At 50.8% G+C, this 26,323-nt stretch overlaps 2 protein-coding genes across 4 annotated transcripts; both read right to left on the reverse strand.

The window, feature by feature from the left end:
* Positions 1-694: 694 nt before the first annotated feature.
* On the reverse strand, positions 695-12,810 carry H2AZ2 (H2A.Z variant histone 2). 3 transcript variants are annotated; one of them, XM_040454984.1, is made up of 5 exons: positions 12,733-12,810; positions 5,890-5,967; positions 3,578-3,691; positions 1,655-1,784; positions 695-1,024 (listed from the first exon to the last, which is right to left on the reverse strand). In XM_040454984.1, the coding sequence occupies exons 1-5, from the start codon at positions 12,793-12,795 to the stop codon at positions 963-965; spliced, it is 447 nt and encodes a 148-aa protein (XP_040310918.1). In that variant the 5' UTR covers positions 12,796-12,810; the 3' UTR covers positions 695-962. The 3 variants fall into 3 exon arrangements, with proteins under 3 accessions (XP_040310918.1, XP_040310919.1, XP_040310920.1); XM_040454985.1 differs by lacking the exon at positions 12,733-12,810 and adding an exon at positions 10,527-10,612; XM_040454986.1 differs by lacking the exons at positions 3,578-3,691; positions 12,733-12,810 and adding an exon at positions 10,527-10,612.
* A 5,145-nt stretch (positions 12,811-17,955) lies between these two features.
* Positions 17,956-26,317, reverse strand: PURB (purine rich element binding protein B). The gene has a single exon (XM_040454982.1). It carries the CDS (start codon positions 26,305-26,307, stop codon positions 25,396-25,398), a length of 912 nt encoding a protein of 303 aa, XP_040310916.1. The 5' UTR covers positions 26,308-26,317; the 3' UTR covers positions 17,956-25,395.
* Positions 26,318-26,323: the final 6 nt, after the last annotated feature.

A 26,323-nucleotide genomic window follows, 5' to 3' on the forward strand; every position in this document is an offset into this window, starting at 1 on the left:
TTAGTTGGTACATTAAACCTTACAAGTTACTTAAAAGCTGACAAAGTAAAATATTTTTTTAAATAGGGCACCAACTGCTGGATGTTACTATGTCAACAGAAGACCACTAAAAGCTGGAGGTTTAAGTAAAAGCAGAAAAGTTATAGACTGAACTTTGATCCAGGTAAGAGTGTGGGCTTCGGAGTTCGCCGAATCGAGGCCTGTCTCCCAGCCCTGCGAGTCCTACCTACTAGATAAATGTCTTCCAGCAAGTAACTTCTGGGCACCTCGGTTTCTGCATCTTTAAAAGCGGGGGGGAGGAAAGTCTGGATCACTAAGGCACTCAGTTCAGGGCCTGCCATGGTAAGTGCTCAGTGGACGAGTCCACTACCCTAGGTCATCAATCCTAAACGCATGCGTTTTCCTATTCCGGCATCTCTGGATCGGGGAGTGTCCCACAGCTGATGGCGCCCCACGGTTTACTTGGCCGTTTTTCCTTCTTTTGGGGTATGTAACACGACGGTTTGTACCGCAAGTGGATGGCACCTACTATACGGTAGCACACGGTGATATGGTATCAATCCTGGTAAATCTAGATTCCCAATTTGTTCTCAGATTACCCTGAATATAGAATAACCGATTTGAAATCTAAAAAATTTCAAAGTATGAGCAAAATACTTCCAACACGTCACGAACAGAACAGTTTTGAGACCAATTCTTTTTGTAAAAAATGGTTTATCAATTCCGTTTTTGTATAAAACACAACGGGAGAAACCTAGCCAATCACCACACAAGCGCTGCTGCGTGGAAAAGGTACTTTATCAAACTTTGAGCCTAAGAACGTACAAATGTCTCTTATGTGTCTACAGTAATTGTCTAAGCTTTTCCATCTGCCTCTTTTAAAAACCCCCCATGTCCCCATTATTTCTTCTGTCCCGGTTACAGTACAATGACGGGAGGAAGGGGCTGGTTAAAACAATGCTCTACGCGGTTTTCTGCTGTCCCTTCTTTCCGATCAGAGACTTGTGGATGTGCGGGATCACACCTGGAAGGGAACGGAAACATATGAACGACTCTCCACGGGCGCTCTCTCCACTTCGGGGCTTCCCCGGAGAGCAACTCCCCAGACATGAAGTCTGCCGATGGCCCTCTTCACACACCCACCCACGCCAAGGCCTCCCTCTCTTGAGGTCTGGGAACCCCCCTAAAACTACATAAAACACCACTTTTATGGACTTTGGGGAAGAGGAAGCATAGCTTTCAAGAGCTTCTCCGAAGGTGACCCGGAAGGGATCCAGGTGTTCATCTCACCTTCACTGACCCTGACTCACTCAATCACCTCAGCCCTGACTTTCAAGGGCATCACACAGAGCAGGTTCTCAGGATCATCTTTAAGACACCGCTACAAGGGTATGGGAAATATTTAAAACCCCAGGTTTTAAGAATCATTTATGAGATTTAGACAAGGAATGTGCCAAACTAAAGCAGTGCTGTATCTGGCCATAGCATTTATTGGGATCAGAATATAAAGGAGCCTTTACTGTAACGTAACAGACTCAACACTCCTGGAGTCCTGGAATCCTGGAGTCGAGGTCTGTATGAGTTCTAGGGTCACTGATTGAATGATGTCAGAATGGCCAACAGCCACGTGGGCGGGAGTGGGGATCCTACGTACCACCCCCGGCGATGGTTGCCTTGATGAGGGAGTCCAACTCTTCATCGCCGCGGATTGCGAGCTGCAGGTGGCGCGGGGTGATCCGCTTTACCTTGAGGTCCTTGGAGGCGTTACCCGCCAGCTCCAGCACCTGCAAAGCACCGTGAGACGGTGCATCAGAGGCTCAAGCGCGTGAGGCTCAGCGCAGACCTGCAGTTATAGCTACACAGACCTGTACGGTATCTGCACAGAAGACACGCAATGCATATGAGCTGGTAATGCGGGTTTCTTTTTCACATTTCTGATGCTTTCATAGGAATCTTGTTACTTCGCTAGGGTCTCTTATATTCATTTTCTGCAGGAGAGCTAGACCCCTGAGCAAGAACCCACTTCTCCAGAAAGAAGGGCAAGGGATAACACTATTTCCCTAGCCAAGATTCCAAATGCGAACATCGAGGAAAATCGTGATTTCAGTATGGCCCCGTAGTCTATTTTTGTCCAGCCCTTAATGGACGGAACTTATTTCTTAGTACTTGTAGAAAAGTTTAAAAAATAATTTCTTATTCAGAGTTTTTAACATCACTGGGTCCTCTAATCTAGAGGCAATATACTAGAAGCCCTTTATTCTAGAATAGGAATTTTCAACTAAAACAATTCCAAAGTCCCAGCTGGCCATAAAAACTGCATTTCTAATTTGTTTTGTTTTGCCTCTACAGACTATACTGGCATTATAAAACCTTTGATGGAAGTCCTACAAAAAAAAAACTCCACAGAGCCTCGCTTAAACAGAGCGGTGGGAAGTCCCCGTGTATGTCAGAAGCAGCGGGGACCCCTGCTTCTTCCTCCCAAGACTCTGACCCATCTGGGCACCAGTATCTTTTGGAAGCTCCAAGTGACCCTAGTGTGAAGCTACTGACTTTAGCTTTCAGTATTTTCTTTGCATCCTACTATGACTAACACCCCAAACACAAATACCTGAAAATATGTTGACTGCTTACATAAATGCTCATGGTCTAATCTTAACCTAAAAACTTGTACTCAAAGTTCCCGGGAATAAAGAAAATGGGAGTCTGGATGAGACCTGGAACATTCTGAGTCAGAAGAATATGCCTCCACGTGAAGGAAACGTGTACCTTCCTGAAAAGTCTGCCGCTCACCAAACACAAACTGGTGTAAGGCTGAAGGAGAAGGTGGGGTGGGGGGAGGCCCCGTGTCCCTGTCTCAGGACCTAACACCGTAGAAACCTCCTGGAGTGCAGGGACCAGATGAAGTTAATGAGATGACGGCATTAACAATTCACACACACCCCAAACTCCCACCTTTCAGTCCGGGTCCCCACCACACGATCGCGGGGAAGAACTTCCCTCTGTTTCTAACCGCCTGACCTGCTTGCTACTCATCCTGCCCTGACTGGGGCAGATAGTGCAGGGATGGGGGGCAGTCTCAGTCTTCAGGGGGTTCTCCTTACAAGGGGCTGGTCCATCACCCAGGTGTTAAGAATTTCACCCAATCAGCCCATCTTCCTGCAATGTCACACTGGCCAAGACTACGCAGTCTTGGCAGGCAGTCTACGCAGGCAACCACGCAGAGAAGAGGGTTCGTCTGCTCTTCCACCAGATTCCACCATCAGAATGGATGTGTAATGTACATCACCCTGGCAAACTCTGCCCCCCCACCCCATCTTCACGAAGAGATCATGATTTCAGTTCACAAACCTCCCGCTGAGGGTTCGTTTCCTTAGTAGCGGAGTACCGCAGGCACCTGACACCCATCACCTCCCGCAGACGTGGGGCTACGGACCCTGCCTTAACTCAGCATGAGTGCATCAAGGTCCTTCCCACACGGGCTGGGTGCCACCGGGCTGGGTGCTGAGGAGGCGCCCCCTCCCCCGTGGGCTCTGCCACTCCACACCCGGCGCACCTGCCGGGACCGCGCACGACTGACCTCGGCCGTGAGGTACTCCAGGATCGCGGCGCTGTACACCGCGGCCGTGGCGCCGACCCTCCCGTGGCTCGTGGTGCGGGTCTTCAAGTGTCTGTGGATGCGGCCCACGGGAAACTGAAAGACAGAGCATCCAGGTGGGAGGCACCGCGGCCTTACCAGCGTGCTACCGAGCGAGACCAAAGGCGGAGCGGACCGTGAACTCGCACGGATCAGAGAAGTCAGACCCACTTAACAAGGAACGGTTGCTAGCACCTGTGCGTCGCAGTAAGGGCCTAGAGGTCCCACCTCTGCCCTCCTGAGGAGAGACCCGGTGGTGGGGGGGGCGGGGTCTGAGGAACTAGCTTCTGAAGACGGGCAGCCGGCACAGCACAGCCCAAGGAGGGGCCAGGTGTGTGCTGGTGCCAGACTTGACCCTTGACCCCTCTGCTGCAGCCTCGCAGCCCGGGGGTGGGGTGGCCAGCTCCCGGCTCCCTCCCTGCGGCTGACAGCTATGCTAACTCTCCTGGGGACTCTCGGAGGACAGAACTTTCTCCAATGTGTCCTCAGGCATGTCGCCCCCACGGCCCCCTTCTCACGCACTTTCTGTGACCCTTCGCCACGCCAGCACCACAACAGCTCAACCCCCACCCCCAAGCGTTCCCCCCCTGCACCTGTCCTCTGAGCCTCACAGCAAACAACCCCACTCCAGCCCGTTCCCCGCTCTCCTTTCCAAAGGCAAAACTTAAAAGCAAATCCCGGACACCTAACTGTCCTGTCACCTGTTTTTTTTTTTTTTTTTTTTTCAATTTTTTTGTAATGTTTATTTTTGAGAGAGAGAGAGAGAGACAGCATGAGTGGGGGAGGGGCAGAGAGAGAGGGAGACACAGAATCCCAAGCAGGCTCCAGGCTGTCAGCACAGAGCCTCATGCGGGGCTCAAACTCGCAAACTGTGAGATCATGACCTGAGCTGAAATCTGATGCTCAACAGATTGAGCCACCTAGGCACCCCAAGTCCTGTCACCTGTTCTATTCTAACCTAACCTTGGCTTTTGCCATTGCTCTTAAAGGTAGGTGGTGGCACTTTAACTGCCAAATCCAGTAGCCATTTCTAGATCCAGTCCTCAAGGACTCGAGCCTCTCTGTGCCCTCGGGCCGGTCCCCAGCCTTCCCGGGACTCCCAGGCTGTACGCCCAAGGCTCCCCGTTCCCCTCTCGTCCTCTGTGACCAGACTCACTGCGGCACGAGCTCCCAAATTTACACATGTGATCTCAACTTTGTAATTCTTTTCATCACTCCTCTTGGAAAGGGGACTCAAATCTACAACTTGGAGACATCTTCCTGAGAATGTTTTGGTGGAACTTCAAATGACTCACCTTCAACTTCTCTCCTGACGCGTTCTTGCTACAACATAAACTCCTCTGATGCTGTGCTTCTAAGCCTTATAGAACCCTCATGCCTCCCTGTCCATTCTCGGGAGGCACATGTGCCTTCTATTCCTTCTGCTGCACGGGGTTTAGGTGTGCCTACCTCAGTCCTAAAGCGCGGCACAGCCTCCGTCACCTGCCTTCATCACCTGCCCTCTCTTGGTCAAGGGTCACTGTCGGTCACTGACGCCCCTGCCCCTGGCAATGCTCAGGGAGAGCCCAGCTAGTCACCCTCTAGGGGGAGTTCCCTCCCCCTCCCCTCGGTGCCCCTGGCTCACGTCACTCTCCCGCTCCACAAAGTTCAGTGACTCCCCCCCACCGCCAAGAAGAAAACCCAAACCTTACAGTCTGGCCTGCAAACCGTCCTGTTTCAAAGTCTCCTCCTCTAGGTAGGAGCGGTTCTCACTCATTCAGAAACACTGGAGTTTGTGGATCAAAGTTGCAACAACTCAAATGCGTGAAGTTTGAAAGTAGTGTTTCAAGCGTATCACTCTGGCTCAAACTGAAGGAAGCTCAAGGGGAGACATCCAGGGGACGAGTGCACTGCCCGGTCCTCCCCCAAGCTCTGTGTCTGCCTCAGGGTGAATACACATGGCGCGGACCGTCCCCGGAAGACAAATCACGGCATACTTACTTTCATGGGGGCCAATTTATAACAAAAACAGGAACATAATTATAATCTAGAAATAACAGATTTTAAGAGCTCATTTAACACCGCTTCATAACTTGTTCTCATTTGGAAGAATCCAAATTAAAAGACTTGCATTGGGATTTTAATTTTTGACTACTCACTCTCATTAAAAGGTCAGCGGTACAAGTATAATTTTGCAAGTAATGAAACATTTATGGGTCCTAAATTACAACAATGAAGAAAATAACCCAGTCGTGAATTATGACGGCATCAATTACCTGGAGCCCAGCTCTCTGCGAGCGAGACACTGCCTTAGCCTTGGCTTTCCCGCTGTCCTTTCCAGCTTTCCCTCCAGCCTAAATGAAAGAGAAAAGAAAAAAAAAAAAAAAAACCTCCAGATGAAGACTCGAAAATGCTACTTCAAAAACATTTGGGAAACAATTTTCTCCACTTTTACTTCAGGTAGTTAAAAAATATACATTTGTAAATGATCCCTTTCTTCAATTTCAAGTATACATGTGTTATATCATTATTTACTAACTTATGTAAATATGATGTCAAACCTTAAATTCTTATTTAAATTGAGTTTTCTATAAGTTTGCCTATTTTTCTTGAATTTCACACCGAAGAATCTTCATCAAGTAAACATAACTTTCATGCTGGAAATATTTCATAACGTAGTGATTTTTAAAAATGTTAACATATCGGGGAGCCCGGGTAAGCTCAGTCGGTTAAGCTTCTGACTTCAGTTCAGGTCCTGATCTCATGGTTCGTGAGTTCGAGCCCCATGGCGGGCTCTCTGCTGTCAGTGTGGAGCCTGCTTGGGATCCTGTCCCTCTTTCCTCCCCTCTCCCACCACACTTTCTCTCTCTCAAAAATAAATAAGCATTAAAAAAACTGTAGAAACTTAAGAAAAAAAAAAGAAGTTAGCTCTTTTGGGAGAGAAAAAAGCACCTTAGAAGAAACCCAAAAATTAAACGCAGAATTAACATCCGGCCCACCAGCTGCACTTTGGGGTCTCTACCCAAAGAACTGAAACCGGCAGAGGACTCAATGCAGCAACACACAGGCAAGTCCACAACAGCCTCAGGACAGAAAGGGCTCCAGGGCCTACTGAGGAACTAATGATCAACAAAAGGGGGTGTACACACACCATGGAACAGCATTCGGCTATATAAAGGAAATTGTGGTACGCCCTATGCCAGATAAACTGAAGATGTGATGCTAAGTGAAATAAACTAGTCCCAAAAGGACACATGTTGTAGGATTCCTCTTATATGAGGTACCTAGTCAAAAATCAGAAGTGGGGGGGCAGCTGGGGGGCTCAGTCATTAAGCAGCGACTTCAGCCCAGGTCATGATCTCCCAGCTGGGGAGTTGCAGCCCCACATCGGGCTCTGTCTGTGCTGACAACTCAGAGCCTGGAACCTGCTTTGAATTCTGTGTCCCTCTCTCACTTTGCCCTTTTCCCACTCACGCTCTGTCTCACTCTCTCAAGAATAGACAAACATTAAAAAATTAAAAAAAAAAAATCACAGGGGGAGAAAGTACAATGGTAGTTGCAGGAGACTGGAGACAGGGCTGGAATGGAGAGTTACTCACTTTGGGAAGAAGTTTTGGAGGTGACTGGCAGTGACGGCTGCATAACAGTGTTAAATGTCCTTAACATCAGTAATTGCACATTAAAGATGGCTAAAGGGGCGCCTGGGTGGCGCAGTCGGTTAAGCGTCCGACTTCAGCCAGGTCACGATCTCGCGGTCCGTGAGTTCGAGCCCCGCGTCGGGCTCTGGGCTGATGGCTCGGAGCCTGGAGCCTGTTTCCGATTCTGTGTCTCCCTCTCTCTCTGCCCCTCCCCCGTTCATGCTCTGTCTCTCTCTGTCCCAAAAATAAAAATAAAACGTTGAAAAAAAAAAATAAAAAAAAAAAGTTTCTTATGATTTAAAAAAAAAATAATAATAAAAAATAAAAAAAAAATAAATATGGCTAAAATGGCAAGTTTTAGTATGTATATTTTAAAAAAAGAACCACTTACACTAAAAGGGTTAAACAAATCCTACTATCAATAGATAGTAAAAAAAACAAAACAAAACAAAAAAAACCTCAGGCACCTGAGTGGGTCAGTCAGTTGAGGGAGCAACTTTTTTTTCTCTTAATTTTTAAAAATGTTTATTTTTGAGAGGGAGTACGTAAGCAAGGGATGGGCAGGGGGAAGGGGCCAACTCTTGATTTCAGCTCCCAGGGTCATGGGATCAAGCCCCAAGTGGGGGGCTCTGCTCTGAGCATGAAGCTTACTTGGGTCTCTATCTCTCTCTCTCTCCCCCTCCCTCAACTGTACTCACTCTGTCTCAAATAACTAATTAAATAGGAGCACCTGGGTGACTCAGTCAATTAAACGTCCTGCTCTTGATTTTTGGCTCAGGTCATGATCTCAGTTTGTGAGACTGAGCCTCATGCTGGGCTCTGCACTGACCGTGCAGAGCCTGCTTAGGATTCTCTCTGCCCTTCCCCCACCCCCCCCTCGTGTGTGTGTGTGTGTGTGTGTGTGTGTGTGTGTGTTAGTATTCTCTCATATTGATTGATAGATAGATAGACAGATAAATACTTGGCTGGTTGAGGTTTAAAACAAGAAAAACAAAAAGTAATCCTGCCAGGACTTGCCTATGGTTTTGCTCACAGCTTGTTTTTCCCACACTGCAATTCTCTTTTATTCCTGAATAAAATCATTTTTTGTCGGTAAGGTCAATCAATGAATGAAAAGTAAACCAAACCTGCTGGATGCCTGGGTGGTTCCGCTGGACATCCAACTTTTGATTTTGGCTCATGGTTCATGGGTTCAAGCCCCATGAACCTGTGCTGAGCACGGAGCATGCCTGGGATTCTCTCTCTTTCAAAATAAATAAATAAACATTAAAAAAAAAAATACTCAACGGGCGCCTGGGTGGCTTAGTCAGTTAAGCGTCTGACTTCCGCTCAGGTCATGATCTTGGGGTTTGTGGGTTCAAGCCCCACGTTGGACACTGTGCTGACAGCTCAGAGCCTGGAGCCTGCTTTGGATTCTGTGTCTCCCTCTCTCTGCCCCTCCTCCACACACAGTCTCTCAAAAATAAAAATAAAACGTTAAAAAAAATAAAAAATTAAAAAAATAAACATTAAAAATTCTTTCACATAAAAAAAGGAAAATATTATGCAGCCATTTCAACAAATGAGACAAAGATATGTGTCATAAACACCCACAAAACTCTTAAATGGAAAAGGCAAAGTATGTACCAGTGCAGGGAGCTTTTCCTTACATAAACATGGGGTCTTCTATGCAGAGTATGTGTGCACACAGATTTCCAGAAGAACACACAATACGTTAGAAAAGCTATTTGCCTCTGGCGGGGGGGCGGGGGAATACCAAGAATCTGACTTGAGAGAGAAACTACTGTTTTCTTTGGACTGTTTAATTTTACCATTTAAGTCTATTATGGCTTCCCTGTTAAAAAAAAAAAAAAAAAACTGGTTTACAAGACAGGCAAGCTGCTCAAGGATCTACATTTTCGAAGCAGAGGATAAGCAATGAAATGGCATATCCCCTTTATAATGTTTTTCTTAAAATTTTTAAGCTAAAAAAAAATCAACTGCACATAGTCCCCCCCAACTGCACGCCTCAGGTGATTTAATGTTTATTTCCCGGAACGACATTAAAAAAAAAAAAAAAAAAATACAGGTCTTGGTACGTATTAGAAGCAGGAAAAAAGTTTAAGAACAAATTCCTATGTTTTTCACATTTAGCACTTTAGCAGGAGACAGTGATTTAAGTTTAACAGAGGGGACTGAGAAGCTCTAGGTTTCTACAGGATGCCTTGTATGTTTTAATAATTTCTGATCACACTGATATACGATAAAAAGGTTTTTGTAGAATTTTTTGATTTCTGAATTTGGCTTACATAACACATTCCCACTTCTTCCTCAAGTACAGAAATTGTTTCAGCTCTGTCCCGGAATAAAATGTAAAAACCTTTCAACAGGCGCAGGAATCTAAAATCACAATCACCGTGCCTCCAGGGCCGAATCAGGAAATAAGAACTAGTTACCAATCCAAAGCCACCAAACCGCAAAAGCCCGAATTGACTCTTCATAGGCAACTTCAGCCTGTGTCCAATCCATCCTGTTTACTGTCTGATTTGCTTTTTAAGGAGGCAGGCGTGAAATCACGGTTTTAAGAACAACAGACGTCATGACTCTGCCAGGTGTGGGGGCCGCGGTCACCTTCCGGACGCCAGCCAGCAAGTTGCCCGGCGCTCCGCCCGGGTCAGCTCGCACTCGAGAAGCCAGCGGACGATTCGGCCCGGAATTGGGCACGTCCACCCCCCGCAGCTACCGCGGGTCCGCATCCCGGGGGCGGAGGGGTCACCGGCCGGGGTCCGCATCCCGGGAAGGGAGGGGGCACATGTCGGGGGTCCGCGTCCCGGGGGCATAAGGGACACCTGTCGGGGGTCCGCGTCTCGGGGAGGAAGGGGCCCGGCCGGTGGTCCGCGTCCCGGGGGCCGAGGGAGCATCGGCTTGGGGTCCGCGCCCCGGAGAACGAGGGAGCGCCGGACGGGGGTCCCTCCCTGCCGGACACCGGGTCTCCTTCCAGCAGGGCACCTGCTCCCGGAGCCCCGACGTCAGCATCCCAACAACTAGCTGACAAGTCTCCGCCGCCGCTATTTTTAGATCCCGCGGCCAACCCGTAATTTTAGCTGCTTGGTGGAGGGACGCAGGTCTGAGGCACCGCGCCGGGGGACACGGGGAGCGCCCACCCGCCCGGGACGCAGGCCGGCCGCAGGGCCCTCTCCCCGCGCTCCACGCCGGCGCCACAGCGGGCGAGGCGGCACCGCGCAGCCTCAACAGGTAGCGCCACTCGCCGCCGCCCGGCCGGTCGCTGCCCTCACCATGGTCTCGGCCGCTCCCGCCCTCGCTCCCGCCGAGCCGCCGCCGAGCCGCCGCCGAGCCGCCGCCCCGCAGCACCGACCACCGCCGCCGCCGCCGCCGCCGCCTCCGGAGCCCGGACAATAACGGGGACCCGCTTCGCACCGCCCCGACCAATCCCCGCTCTCCTTGCTAATTTGAACCCCGGCGGCCGCCCAATCGCACGCCCCCTTCTAGTCCGGCCCCGCCCCCGGCACCACCTCCCTAACGGCTGTTTGTTTTTGCACACGGCCCACGGGGGCGGGGCCTCCAGCCCCGACAAGGACCGCCCTTCGTGCGAGCGGGGGCGGGGCCACGCGCCACTCTCCGCCTGTCTCCAAGACTCGGGCCGGATGAATGGAGGGGCGGACCAATGAGGACGGGCGGCTGGCAGAACTCAGCCAATGAGAACCTTGCCCGCGAGCAGGGGAGGCGGGTTGCCGGGAACGACAGCGGGGTTAGCCAATGTGTGGGGTGACTGGAGGTGGTGGCCGCTTTCCCGCGCGTTCTCTGCGGGGAGTAGTCTCTGAGTTGCGTTCTGGGAGGAAGTGGCGGTGGGCGTCGCCCGCGCGCGCGCCTTCTCGCGATCCTGTGGCTCTCAGGGGTGTCCAAGCGCCGAGACTAGGGGAAGCGGTCGACCTTCTCAGGACGGGCCCCGCAGGGATGTTCCTGTCTTTTCCTTCTCTCGCGTCCGGCATCAGCCTTTGTCCCCTCGCCGCCCTCTCCGAAGCCGCAGGCGCCCTCTTCCCGGCGCTCCCGCCCGGGGTTCGTGCGTGCGCGCAGGGCAGGGACGTGGGGCAAGCGGAGGAGAGGGGGAGCGCCCGCACCGCCGGTCGGGACCCCACAGATTCCCGTGGGGACTTCCTCATGAAGTCCGGGTGGTCCCGGTGCGGGCGGGGGTGGCGGAGAGGAGGGCACCCTGCAACCCCGAGTCCGGCTCCAGAGCAGGTTCCCGCCGCGCCCGGGCGCCCTCCCCGCGCCCCCGGCCCACCCCCAGCGCTCACCTGCAGACCCCGGTTCTCCCTGTGCCCTCGGTGACTCCCTTGCTCTCCGAGCTCAACTGAGATCTTGGCCGTTCCCCCACCCCCACCCCCAGCGCTCACCTGCAGACCCTGGCCTTCCAACACGCCGGGGGGAACGGGGGGAACGCAAACTCGCGCAGCTCTGAGCGCTGGCTCGGGCGGTGCGGCCCGTGGGGACGCCTGACCCCGAGCCCTCGCTCCCTGGCTGCGTGGTCCGCACAGGGCACCGCGTATGCCCACGCCTGTGTGGTCATTAAATCTGCCCGCAAGAGTGCCCACCGCGCAGCGTTGGGGTGAGCGCTCATTCAGCAACCTAGGAGGAAGCGTCCTGTTCCTAGCACGGGGTCATGTCCGATACACGGTCACTTGGGTCACTTCTTTCCTTAACCGCCAGTTCATTCCGTGCCCCTCGGCTCTCAAGTCCTTGATTCAGAGTGGAGGACAGTGCAGTTAGGGTGACAGACACTGGCGCTCATCACAAACAGTAGTGATCCGCCTCCCCATCTCTGCATCCTGTTTAGAGCTGGGAGAACTAGATGGAGATTGAGGCCCACAGACAGAAGAAAATCAGGTGGGAACTTTACCGCATTTGTAAAAAGAAAACCTGCCTATTACCAATTTTATAAAGGACGTGTGTCAGCGAATCAAGTCTGGTTTCCAGTGAACCAGGGCTGCAGAGCGGGTGGCATGGGCTCACAAAGACCAGCCTAACCAGGGAACTGTAGGAATTAGCATCTACAAGTGATAAACTACCACACATGTCGGGTTATTCAACCTGCAGGATTTAACCTGGTCAGATAACAGTATATGGTTCTCAAAGTGTGGTCCCTACACAGCAGCATTGGGGTCCCCTGGAATTGTTGCAAGTGCAGGTTCTGATGCCCAACCCACACCCGCTGAGTGGGAACCGGTGGGTGGGCCCATCAGGCCCCCCAGGGGATCTGTGTGCCCTACAATTTGAGAATAAGCTTCACGCATAGTCACAGAGGCACCTTTGCATCAGCAGCTGAGTGTTGACTGGTCGCTGCTCAGCAGTCTTCTAGGGAATTGTGCTTGGCCAGAGGGAACAGCATGGCCCAGGGATCAGTGCTGTCGGGGCAGCCAATCACCAGCCACCAGTGGGTGTGGGGTAATGGTGCCCGGCTCTTTTGCCTTACTCTGACTCGACTCTGAAGAGCCTTTCCATTCCAGAGTCTGCTGTGTGATTGACACCGACCCGCTTGAACTGCATTGCTGTTCAACATCGCCATTCTATTTAATGCTGCTTTCTTCATTTTCTCATACTAATGTCACCAGGAGCCACCCACAGTGAACCCCATGAAGGCAAATCCCCACGTCCAAGTCTGTTTCCTGGGACACCTGACTCCACACAATGGCTCTTCTTCGCAAAATTGTAATTTTTTGAGTCAACAATACATTTACACGGACAGGGTCCTCCTATACCAGACATCCATTTCCCCAATGTTGCCAGGGAAATGACTGTGTTTTAGCCTCTCGAGTAGAAAGCCTTCATGATTACATGATTACTACACGGATTCCAGGAGTTTTACCCGTGTGTTCAATCTTAAATTCACTTTAACATGGAGATACTCTCCAAAATATTATCAAGAAATCTTCTTTTGGCCACTCTTGGAAAGGACAGCCAAATTCTCCTGGGAAGGCCTGGGGTGTGGCCTTGGCGGGTGCTTGGCAAGGTCCACTGTGGGCTTAATGACCGTAAGAATGACTGTGCCCACAGCCCTGCTCTAGAATGTGCCCTCGATTCGATGTCAGGCCCTGGCCCTTGGCGGGTGGGTGAGAACAGCTTTTAGGGGAAGCAAGAGCTGGCTCCCGCCAAGTGTAGCCTCCAAAGGCTCACTGGCAGGTGCAGTGCAGAAACACAGCAGTGAGTTCCCCACAGACTTGTTTCATCCTGGGTCCCATCCACAAGAGAACACCTGAGCTGCCAGAGGGTTTGGCAGAGTGAAGCACGTACATCCAAAGCAAGTTTGTAGCACCCCCACCCCCAAAAGGTGTGGTGTCAGCTGGGCAGACAAATGAGACCCCTCCTGCCCTGATGAGTCACTAGCCTGAGTGATATCCCCAGCTGGGTTTTCATAGCCAGGGAATAGCAGCTGCCGCACTAGAACATTCCACATTGCTGACAGCAGCTCTCCTGGCCTTGGAGGACTGCCGTCTGCCTGTCTTCCTGAGAACCTAACGTGCGTTCTTCTTGCATTATTTATTCTTGAGGGTGGGGAGCCTGCCTTTGTATTCTGAACTGTGTGTGCATTCTAGGGACACAATGTATATATTCATCAAGGCTCCCTCTGAGCTCCAAGCCAAAGCTTAAAGGTAGGAAGCAACTACCTTTGCTTCCTGTTGTTACGGTCGGGGAAACACTGTATGTCACAGAATCAAACACAAACAAACACACACACAAACAAACAAAAAAAAAAAACAACAAAAAATTTTCATGTTCCTAAACTGTACAAGAGTCTCATAACACGAAATCAAAATCGAAGGGCAACTAGATCCCCCAGGGTGAGCATTCCTTCATTTAATGACTTACTTGGAAAGGCAAGTTGTTTGCCTGAAAGGAAATATGAAATGGATCAGAAATGCAGCAAACAATCTCTCCATTTATCAGAGTTCACGAAATAGAGACACTTTTCTCTCAACTTCAGAGGCTCAAAAGGTTTTGTTTTACCACCAGGGAGGATGCATTTGCCTGAGTCTGAATCAAGCCTAAAGTAATGAAACATTAGTTTTCAATTCCATTTCTGCATGGGGGCTGTTGGCTTGGTGGCACAACGTAATAATAACGTGTTAATTTAAATCCCAGTTAGTTGACATGTAGTGTAATAACGATTGCAGGAATAGAATGCAGTGATTCATCACTTACACAACACCCAGTGCTCATCCCAACAGGTGCACCTCACCCATCTAGCCTATCCCCCCCACCTCCCCCCAGCAACAGTTCTCTGTATTTAAGAGTCTCTTACTGTTTGTCTCCCTATCTGTTTTTATCTTATTTTTCCTTCCCTTCCCCTATGTTCATCTGTTTTGTATCTCAAATTCCACATACCTAACATGGATTTTTTTTAATCATTGAACACTTTTTTCAATATATACATAAATGTGGTAGGCACTTAACTGCTGAGATTTAAAAAAAATTAGGGTGCCTGGGAGGCTCAGTTGAGTGTCCAACGTCAGCTCAGGTCATGATCTCACGGTTCAGGAGTTGGAGCCCGGCATTGGGCTCTGTACTGACAGTGCAAAGCCTGCTTGGGATTCTCTCCCTTGCTCTCTGCCCCTCCCCTGCTTGCATGTGCTCTCTCTCCCCCTCTCTCTTTCTCTCTTTCAAAATAAATAAACTTTCAAAAAAGTTTTTAAATTATCAAGTTTTTTCAAAAGGTACTATATTCTTTAACAGTAGTGACCTTTAAGAAGTGGGTTTGGAGAAAGAACATTTCATTTCTGTTTCTTTACAGTGATTCTCCACTGTTCACATGTGTCAAACAGTATGAATTAATGTTTATAATAAAACAAAGTGTAAGAAAGTGTAGAGGTTATAACCACTAAAAAGATGCCCACAGATTAAGAGGCGCTTAGTAAATGGGCAAATGGCAGGGCAATTTTGAGGGTGGGACCGTCCAGGGGGGCTTCCTGGCAGTCTGGGGAGTAGGAAGGTAGGGAAGCCAGGAAAAGGCCCCAGTGAGGGCCAAGCCCTCTCCTACAACTTCAGTCCATCCTCCCCAGCTGCTGGCTTGTGGAGCAGCCCCGGGAATCCTGATGGACACCCAAGTAACAGACCACTGCCCTTTCTTACTTAACTTGGCTATTTCTTAGTTTGACACCTAGGATGCAAAAACCATAAAATAGCATAAACGGGCTATTTTCAAGTCCACTAGCTCGTCTCACTGGGTTGGTAGGAAGTACCTGTCTGGCCCCAGTCCACTCCTGCAGTGTGACTCTGGGCCCATTTGTGTCCCCGGCAGGGAAACCCGATTTTCACACAGGGTGCTGCGGATGCTCCTGGTTGAGTGGGGCTCAGCCTGATCCAAGACCACAGCATTTTATTTCTTGGCCACTGATACAAATGAACCAAATCGGCACCTTTCTCTTTTTAACTTTAGGGAAATATTTTAATTTTGTTCTGAGATACCATACCCTGAAGGCATTGGTGAGTGTGACCCGGCCCTTCTACGTCCGCCTGCCTTTCTGCAGGAGCCCTACGAAGTTCTGGAAGGCTCAGTGGAGCACGCGCGGGCTCCTGGCATGGGAGTGGGGCCTCAGCGAAGAGAACCGGTGTAGATGTGGACTCATTCCCGCCGCGGACTAGCCTAGAGGCCGTACCTGGGCCCGCTGAGGTGTACACCGATCACCGGCGAGGTCTACGCGAACTTTCCTCCTGCGTGGGGAATACGGCCTCCTGCGAGGAGTGAAGGCTGCTTTGGCTGATGTCTGGTTCCTAGCTGCGGAGACTGGGGCGCTCGGCCCCCAGGGGCGCCCCTCCATAGCCTCCGAAGCGGGAAGCGCGGGCGAGGAGCCTCGGCACCCGGTCCACCTGCCGGAGGCCCGGAGCAGGTGCGCTCGCGCCCTCCCGGAACCCAGGGCGCGAAGAGCGGCGCGGGAGGACGGGCGGAGTGGGTTCCCAGCGGCTCCCCGCCTCTGCCGCCCCCGCTGGGCTCTGGGGACAGGCGCCTGGGGATCTGAGGTAGAGCGGTTGGTCCCCGAGGAGGGAGGTGCTCCTGCGCCCCCGCGCGGCCTCGCGGCCTGGCCTCCGGAGAGCGGGGCGCGGGACTTGGCTCCCCCACGTCTCCCGAAGCCCCCCAGTCTTCTGGCTGCCCGTCCGGGGGCGCCGCGGACCTTGTGCTCCGCAGCCGGTGCGCTAGCTTAGCGCGTGGGGCTCGCTGTCGGTCGAGGGCTAAGATTCCGGCTGCGGCCGCCAGGGGGCTTCTCTGGACACCAGACTGTCGCGGGGCCTCGAGTTTGTGTCCGATACTTGCCCAGGGCCACACTGTTAGTGTGTGACACAGGCAGGGACAGAAGCCAGCTCAGGGTTCCCGAAAAGCAGCTCGCGGGGCGGCGGCGGCACCTGCGCGCCCGTGGAGGCGCCCCCGAGGGGTCAGAGTGCGGCCTTGCACCTGCGGCAGCTCCTGGGAAGTGGCCTGGGACCCTGGCAAAGGCGGGGGACCCGGCCTCCCCGGGAAGGGCTGCCGACGCTGCGAGCGGGTGTGGGTGGAGCTGCGGGCAGTCGAGGCACAGGGTCACAGGGTAAAGCCAGTCTGAGACCTCCTCCGCCATCCTGGGTGTCTTTTGTTTTCCTGCAGCGGACATTCCCGGCCCTTCACCCACCTTCTCTCTGTGCCCCGCGATACCGCAGGCCACTGGTTCCCATCCCCGACTCAGGAGGGTCCCTTGTGGCACTTACAGAGGTAGAGCAAAGCTCACAGAACACCACGTGCGTGTCCCCGAGACTCTGATGCAGGGGTCCCGGTTGGTGCCTGGGCATCAGTGCTCTGCTCCCCCAGCGGTTCTGTGGCTCGCGGGGCACGGCCAGGGACTCCAGTCCCAGGGACACTGTGTGGGTGGGTGCAGGGGCCATCTCGTGGCCGGGGCCTCTAACTCATCCGGACGAACCCGGGGCGCTGGGGGATGACACGCCCTGCTAGTCCCTTGACCCCATCCCTCACATCCAACAAGACGGCCATCGGGGTCAAGACCACTTCCCCGCCACACTGGTGCTCACCCACCTCACCTTGTCACCCGCTGGCCTTTTCTCGAGGCGCCGCTGCTGGCAGCCGGTGGGATGTGTACTTTTACTTTTGCTTGGACAAGAATCCAACTTCTAATACCATGGGTATCAGCTGACCCAGGCCTCCCAGATAAAAGCTCCTGGGGGGGCCTCTGGTAAGTGTACAGGGGCTTCCTCAGACCAAAGGTTTAGGAAGCATGACTGGGATCTAGGGACTGAGCATTGGTCTTTTTCCTTTAAGGTGGGGTAAGGCTGCTCCCCGCCCCCACCACCTTCAGCTACGATGGACAGTGAGGTACACCTGGGAGCGGCTTCTGGCCACCACTGGAAGGGACAGGGCCCAGCAGCCGGTGGACTGGGAATCTGGTGGGGAAGCAAGTAGTAGCCTGTCTGGAATATGAACCAAATCGGAAACTAATCTGCAGCCTTGGCTTGCCACAGACTGCTGACCGAGAAGGGGGCCCCGGGGCCAACCCAGGGGCTCGGGCCTCCCCAGCCGCCTCCGGGATGCAAGCTGCACTGGCTTTTAGGTCATTTCAGGTGGCAATGCACCCGGTTCCAGACCCACTTATGAGCCCAAGGACGGTCAGTGGTCTTTCCCTCCCGGTCCCCACCTGATTCCTTAAATCAGACACCAGCACAAGACTGTCATTCACTTTTCTGCATACTTTATTTGTTACAAACATACAATTTTTAAATATAGACTGTAAAACTCCATTTGCAAAATCCGCTATTGTAAGGAGTGCACACCAGCAGTAAGGATTCTTACACTTTTTTTTCCTCTCTGCTTTTCTGTCAGTTTTGCTAGTTAGTGGTAAATACGGGACCCGCCTGTCACAGGCCTGCCGGAAGCTTCTGGCTGTGCTCTCGCTGCGCCTTTGTAGCAGCCCTGCTTGTCTGGAGACCGACTGGCACCGGAGTCGCCGGTCTCCAGGCAGTGAGCTCAGCAGCCCGTCTACTCTCTGCTTTTGAACGGTTTCCAGGAAGTGTGATTTCTGAACCGCACTGCGCTCCACGGGTTTGTCAGAATCGCCCGTGCAGCTGTTTGTTAAAGTGCATTCTTCTTTTGAAAAATAAGAGGAATAATCTTTACTCTTTAACCAAGGTACTTAAAAAAATGAACTTTTTGGTCTCTCAGCAGATATTCCCAAATTGATCCTAACGCTACAGATTTTAGTGTTCTATTTACAAATATTTATAGGGTTACAGGTGGAGGGGACCTTATAAAATTAAAGGTGCGGCTTCTCTTGAAGCAGAAATCAGTTCTACAAATCCATACACAGGAACACACACTTGATGCACAACGCACAAGCATGTGGGTATTTACTCAGAGACCGGAGCCATCCCCCCAATAAAATACCTAGATGTCCGTCTAGATCAGGGAAGCTCCGTCTCTTGCTGTCAAGATTTGGTTTTAACTCATTTCAACAACTTCTGCAGATTCTCTACCGATAGGACATCAGTCCCAACTTTGGAGTGGAGACTCGGGTCTAAGGAAGCCCCTGGTGATCATGACTGGCAGTGAAGGTGCCTACAGAACGGACAGTGTGCTACCTGGAGACCTATCAGAAGACAAATGGACTTCTAGAAGTGATCCTAGAAAAACACTTGCATGAAGGAGCAAAAGGAAGAGTAAATCCCCACTAACTGTTCAAATGCACTGATATTCTTAGTTATTACTCAAATATTGATAATCACTGAAAAACAACCAAATAGACTCACCTGCGACCACAACGTGTAAAATACAGACTCTACAAGTAAGCTCTGTACTGACTTAACTTCAGTTTTTGGACTTTTGCTGCACCTATTAATTTCTAGAAATCCAGAGAGTTTTGGGATGTGAAGACAGGTGGGCTGGGAGGAAAGGGTGCGTGCCCCACATCTGAGCTGTTTACAATGAAATTGTAACCAATCCCTACAACACAAGTGTGCTTAGTGATACAGTCCTCTTTTTCAATTCTCTTGGGACCCTCCCTGCTGCTGTTATGTCCATTACTTGCCATTCTGTTTCCAAACAGAGTTCTCTTGACCTCGCCTGATGTTACAACACACTGTGAGGCTGGGGATGGACAGCTGCCTATAGGAAACGAGGTCTAGTCTAACTGACTTTTCTTGAGTTAGCTGTTGAAGTTACTGAAGGCAGGAAAAAAAAGACAGGCTCGTGTCGCCTACAGTATACTCGTGCACAAGGAGCACGGATAGATCTACCACTCTCTCGGGATACGGTGGCCCCACAATTCATCACCCCTAAACACAGAACCAACCCTCCCCCTCATCCACATCAGCAGACATGTTACATGTAGGGAATGACATCTGCTCCTAGACTCAAACCTTCATGCTAATCACAAGTACAGTCAGACCCTTTCAAAAAACCATTTGTCAGCCTCCCCCCTGGGGCGGGGGGGGGGGGGGGGAATATTTTTTTTGCTTCAAATAAAGCTCTGCCCTCCTGTTATCAGAAGCCCCACCGAGCGGTGAAACTACCAATATGGTGTCTGCTGCCGTCTGAACCCAGCTTTCCCAGTCCCAGTCGGAATGTCTAATCTGAGGAAGGAGGAGGCAGATTTTCAAACAAAACCTAAGAGATGGGGGGTGAGCAAGGGTGATCACACTGATGGCACATTCCCTGTTTCATCAGGAAATACAGAATACATTCATAAAAGTCTTACTTGGATCAGAGAAACAAGTGTTAACTGGAAACCTCCAGAGTAGTAAGTCTTCACGGTACAAGTGGATTGTTTTTTTTTTGTTTTCCCCAAGTCCAATTTCCATACTGACAACTGGACCACAGTTAGCAAAATAACAGTAATGAAAACGTTTTAAGCCCAAGAGCTGGGAACAGTGACTTGAGTGAACTGAGATACAGGAAGGGAGCCCACCGTTCCCCGTTCCCGAGCTTGAGTTCTGGAAACTTCTGGGCACAGACTTGAAAATCAAGGAGTTTGCTTTTCTGGATTAACAACCGGGGACCTGACGCATGTCTGGAATTTCACACAGGGCCCTGACATGCACGATTTTAACTTTGTGTCTGTATTTTTCTTAAGGTAAACGTGGTTCTTTTTTTCTTTTTTCTACAAACGATCTCCCCAGCCCACCCACACGCCCACCATCCAGTTTACTGAAGGGGGATGGTAACTGTTTAGGAAGACAACTAGCTGATTTACAGTACTCTAAAAGCAACCCTGGAAACTGATCATCTCATTCACTTACTAGAACTTCAGTGCTGTTGTTGACAGGAAAAAAAAACAAAAAGTTACCTTAAGGCTTAAGGGAAAGTAACGTATTACCTCGTGAACGCAGCATTGTCTACTCTCCCGCGCATTGGAAGCTAGCAAAACGCATTCTGGATCAAGAATACAAACTTTCTAACATCAGCTAAGATTTTCACTCTTCTTACACAGAACAATATTCATAAGCAGATTATCTAAGGGAGCCTGAGAAACCGTGACCCACATCACACAAAGATCCCATGTATCTCATTATCAAAAAGTGCTTTAGCTTTGAGAAATATGTCGGGGTTCCAATGGAAATATACAATGTAAATCATCGACACTTTCTCAAGTGAAGTACAAAGTGGAAAAGGAGCGAAACGGGTGAGGTCTTACTCTCTGAGCAGGCCTCGTGCGTGGGACTCTTAGGGTGTATTAAATTAAAATTGTTTTAAGAGTTAACAGTGGGGTTTTCACACCACTATATATATTCTAAAACCTGAGATTGGACACCAAAGCAGTCAACTTTGTTACTTATCAGCGCAATTCTGATACTTCCTAAAAATAGAAGACAACTCAATTGAATTCATACCTCCAGGGTCAAAACCATGAACTTTCCCCAGTCAGAAAGGAGACGAACCGCAAGCGCATTCGCCACTAAGCGTGTTGCAGGCGGCCCCCTGGCAAAGGGACCACCTGCCCGCACGCAGAGTCACTTCTCCCCTTCCCTCTCACTGATCAAGGCCACGCTATTTGCAAATGAATATCTACTGAGAGATCAGTTGTGCATTGGACAAAGTACCGTCAACTGGGTTAAAAATGAAAACACAATTTACAGTGAAGAATACTCATGTGCACGGCTTACACACTCAAGCTTCTCCTCCAGCTCATCCACCTCAGAGCAAGGCAGACGCCAATGATTGGTTACCTTGCCACACCTTGCGTGGGTCACTACCCTCCAGTAGAGCCAGTCAAGGTCACGCGTAACAAAGCGTCCTCGGCAACCACGGTGCCTGCAGTGTGCAGCCGTTTTCACACCACTCAATATGAGGGCATTATTATAACCAGCCTCTTTTGCCCACAACCCTGCATTTTCGGATAAGACAGGATAATTGTTTTGTTTTGAGAAAACTGAAGCTCGCGTCTCTTAAAAGACCTGCGACTACCGCAGAACGACGGAGGGAACAGAGGCGGCGGGAGGCGATGGGCTGCCCGCACCCGAAGCTTCTCCATCGTTTTGCAGTAAAGTTATGGAAAGTGACTTGACAGGTGGCCGCGTGTGCGCCGCGGCCACAGTCCCTTATACCATCTACATGCCTCCCGCAGCAACATAGGGTGTCTGGGTTTTCCGTTTGGTTTCCACTTGGATTTGGGGTGCTGTGCCGATGGACATTGCGCCCTGGGCAGAGCGCATGCACGGGGGCCTTTCTGTGCTGCCGAGGATGGCCGTCCTGCTTGAACGACAGCAGGGACGATAGAAACCAAAAGGGAATCGTAGGATCTCGTCATAGACTTTTGCTCTCTTGATCCTGTGCCTAAAATTTGACTTCTCGCGTTTCTAACAGTAGTAGTTTGAGAAACGATTTAGCAATTGTCTGAAAGGGGATTTTAGTTCCCTGCTTCTCAGAAACAGGACTATTTGGAACATGTGATTCGCTGGGATGTTTGCCAAAGTTAAAAAAAATGAGCCCTAAAAATCACTGTTCGTAGGAGACGACGAAACACAAGATAAAAAGTGGGTGTCTCCCCATCTGTAAGGCCATGTGGTGGCCAGAATCAACCAAGATTTTCCTTAATGAGCACGGTTTATGAACGAGTTCCAAAACAGCCTTTTCGGACCCACCGCACATCAAAGGAACGGCCTCCGTGCTTCTAGGCTTTCTACTGCCCCAGATCAGTGAGCGGAATGAGGGTCGGTGAAACGCCACAGCTAATCAACGCCCTCCCTCCCGTAACCTTCCTGCAGGGAGGAGGGAGGCCCCGAGCCACCCCTGCAGGAGGAACCAACCTCTGAGATCAGCTAAGACTTAAAAACCCACCACTATGACATTTACCACTTAATCTTACATAGGCAGGTCAAAATTTTAATATAAATTACTTTTTCCAACACATAGCTTATGCATTCTTTGCTCCTGTTTTTGGAGGATTCTCAAATTGATATCTAAAGATTTACATATGATATATTACTGTTACATGGTCTAATGACTAAGAAAATTTCTCTGGTAACCAAAGCTGATGCCGTATATGGTAGTGCTCCTGGCATATAGTCTATATGCCTCAGACCACTTCCACATTCTTTCTATTCAGCTAATTATAGCTTAGTAGCCACTGGTGAAGGACTGCGAAGACCCTGTCGTTTCTACAGAATAGAAAGGCAAGGCTAGGACTGCAATTCAGCCGAACGAAAAGAAAAGAAAAGACAACCCGCCCCTTAGAAAGGAGAGGCGCTGTACCCTTGCAGAACTGAACTGGCTCACTGCAGCTGGGCGACGGGAACCCTCGCGGAAGTGAGCAGACGCGTCGGTCTGCATGGGAATCGTACATGGTTTGAAAAGGAAAAAGTCACAGCAATGAACTGAGAGCTGCAACCTTACTTTCCATCGCTGCCTTGAAGTCTGAAACCAAAACAGTTTCTGCAAACCTCATGCCAGCTTCTCGGCGCCCTTACCAAAACTATGCAGGGATTTGTTCTCCGCAGCAAAGAAATAAACACTCAAAACACATAGGTAAATACAGCAGGACATTATTGAAAACAGCTGCCTTATAGTACAAAATACAGTACAAGTATACGGATGTCATTAAAACATCAAAAATACTATTGCTCCCATACAATTTAGGAAACATTCTTTGCAACGGAGAAAGTTTTTTTTAAAAAAAGGAAAAGCTTTAAAAAAAATCTGTTTAAAAAGTCTACTGTGGATGATGAGAGTAGAGAAATAGTCTGAAAAGGGCACCATTGTTTGTGGCTCTTCCACTTTAAAAAAAAAAATCTAAGATCGACAGTATTCTGAATCAGTCTAATTTTTAAAAAAGCCTAATTTTATGTACAGTTCTTGCTCTCCCTCTCGGCCACAATGCGTGAAAACGACCTTTCTGTAGATCACTTATTTCCCAATAAATACAAAAAGATTGTATAGATTGAATAATACCAAAATAAGATAATAAAAAGGGTACGCAATAAATTAAAAGGCAGCTCAAATAAAGGGCAGGCATGCAGTTAAAAAAAAAAATACTAAGATCGTGGAGGTGGGGGTTACCTGCCTCCCAGTTGAGAAGGTGTCGCACAGGAAGACCTACAAACTTTGGAAAGAACGTTAGCTCCCGTTCAATTCAAAGTCACCTAGATCTGTGACACTTCTAGAAATACCTTTTGATGGGGTGGGATTAACTTGATTAGTAAAAATCATTTTTACTGAAAATCCATTTAAAATATAGAAGAGGCGATCCTTGAAAACCCCAACTTTTATTCTTGGAAAACAGCTGGGTCAACTGGCCAAGGGCCAGTTTGTGGAAATTTCAAGATGGTATAAAAATGCTTCCAGGACATAGCGTTTTCACGTTCTTCATCCCCATGCAGATGGATTTCAGCTTCTGAAGGGCACACGGCTCGAATCACTCATCCATCATTTGCCAACTTCGATTGTGAGGTACTGAAACAATGGATCAAGTTCTTACAAATCTACTTTAAAAGAATAGATGATGCTGGAATTCTGGACCTGAGGATCTTTAGTGTTTGAGCAAATCCACAGATTCAACTGAAGGTAGATGAAGACTTCAGTTTTGGTTATCCCCAACTTTCCCGGGAGGACGTACATTCCATTAAAGCTCAGGCTCGTAGCCACACGGTTCCTTTTGCAGGGATCTTCAAGTTTTACGGTTTAAAATCCAGCCAACCAGTGGCCCAAACAGCCGAAGTAGCCATAATTCGCTGGCCTCGCACGGTGCAGCCACGGGCACCTGGCTCTCATTCACCCCTAAACCATCTCTGGGTAAGGACCTCGGTATCTGCAGACCAGGAGTGGACTAAAGTGAGCGGCAGCCCATCCACTCCGTCCTCCTTGTGCTTGATGCCAGATTTCTTCCTGCGTCTGCCTCAGCAATCCCCAGTGTAAAACTGCTCTGATCTTCGGAGAAATTCTGCCAACTTTTAAAATCCTTTAGTAACAGATTCTAGTTGAAGGACTGACGTCTGACTCCATCTGCATCCAGAAAAACAATTCCGCAAAGAGACAGCCACTGGTCCAGGTTCCACGCAAAGCCATTTTAGACAGAACCCAATGGGTTTCTACGTTCTCTGGTGGCTTCCTGATTTGCTCTTTTGCCCTGTCCATGATTATTTGGAGCCGCATTCCTTTGCGTGAAACCTGTACTCTCAGAATCGGATAAAGATAAAGGCCTCTCCCTTCTCAAGAATTCCATGAAGACCCAGATCCAATATGCTGATTTCAGTGAATGTGAAGGGATCGACACCATGACAGTGAGGTCTGGAGAGATGGTCAGGCCAGGACACCCAGGCGTGACACCAATTCAGCTGTCATCAACGGCCTGGGCATGTGAAGCTCTGACCCCTCCAGGGCTACCCTGGTAAGTTCAGAAACCTCAGTTGGAAACAACAGAAGCCGAAACGATTTTGCTCAGGTTGTCCTCTTTTTGCAGATTGCTGTCAGCTCCTTGGAACTTTGCTGCTTTTAATTGTTCGCGACTGTTCTTTTGTGGTTATTTCTCTTAATTAACTGTATTATTTTTCATTGTGTGTTCTCCCGATGGGGCCCCCCCTGGCTCCGCCTCCACTGGCTCCCTGGGGATGAGCGGGAAAGGGGCTCTCTGGCCAAGGGGACGGTGGTGGGGCGGGGGGCCCATCGGGGAGGAAGTGCGCTTCGCGTCAGTCCTCGTCCACCTCCTCGCCCTCGGACTCGTCCCCGCCGCGTCGCTCGTACAGCTTGTCCCGCTGCCGCTCCTGGATCTCCTTCATCTCGTCCGCATACCGGCAAAAGGCGCCCCCGAACTTGCCCCAAGCCTTGAAGGGGACGGTGATGGCGTTGCGGTAGGACGGCTTCACCTCGCTCACACGCAGGAACACGCCGTACTTGTTGCAGCCCACGTCGAAGAAGAAGCGCTTGGAGTCCACCGTGATGGAGGTGCCCTCCGGGAGCTCGCCGTACAGGCCGCCGCCCGGACCCCCCGCGCCGCCGCCCGCGCCGCCCGCCAGCTCGTCGTCGTCGCCGCCGTAGTCGTCGATGAGCTTGGCCAGCGCGTCCCGGAACTCGATGAGGCCCTGCGCGGGCAGCGCTATGGTCTGGCCGCTCTGCAGGCCGCCAGGCCCGGGGCCGCCGCCGCCGCGGTTGACCGTCTGGCGGATGCGCAGGAAGCGGCCGCGCTGGTTCTCCTTGAGGTCCAGGTAGTACTTGCGGTTCTCGCGCACCAGAAACTCGCTCTTGAGCGCGCGCCGCGGTCCGCCGCCCTCCTCGGCGCCCGCCGCCGCCGCCGCCACCTGCTCGGGGCTGCTGGGGCCCAGCTGCGCGTAGTGCTCGATGAAGTCGCCCAGGTAGTCGCGGAACTCGGCGGCCACCGCCATAGACAGCGTGAGGCGGCTCTTGGAGCCTCCCGCGCCCACCTCGGCGATCTTGAGGAAGCGGCCCTTGGCGTTCTGCTTCACGTCCAAGTAGAAGCGCTTGTTCTGGATGTCCAGCCGCTTTGAGGCCAGCTCCTGCGTCTCCTGCTCGCCGCCGCGGGCCGCAGGCTGGAAGCCGCCAGGCCCGCCGCCGCGTTCGCTGCCGCTGTCGCCGTCCGCCATCTTCTCGGCCGCCGCC

Source organism: Herpailurus yagouaroundi, unplaced genomic scaffold (genome assembly GCF_014898765.1).
Source record: "Herpailurus yagouaroundi ecotype Mexico unplaced genomic scaffold, PumYag 214, whole genome shotgun sequence".
NCBI lineage: Eukaryota > Metazoa > Chordata > Mammalia > Carnivora > Felidae > Herpailurus > Herpailurus yagouaroundi.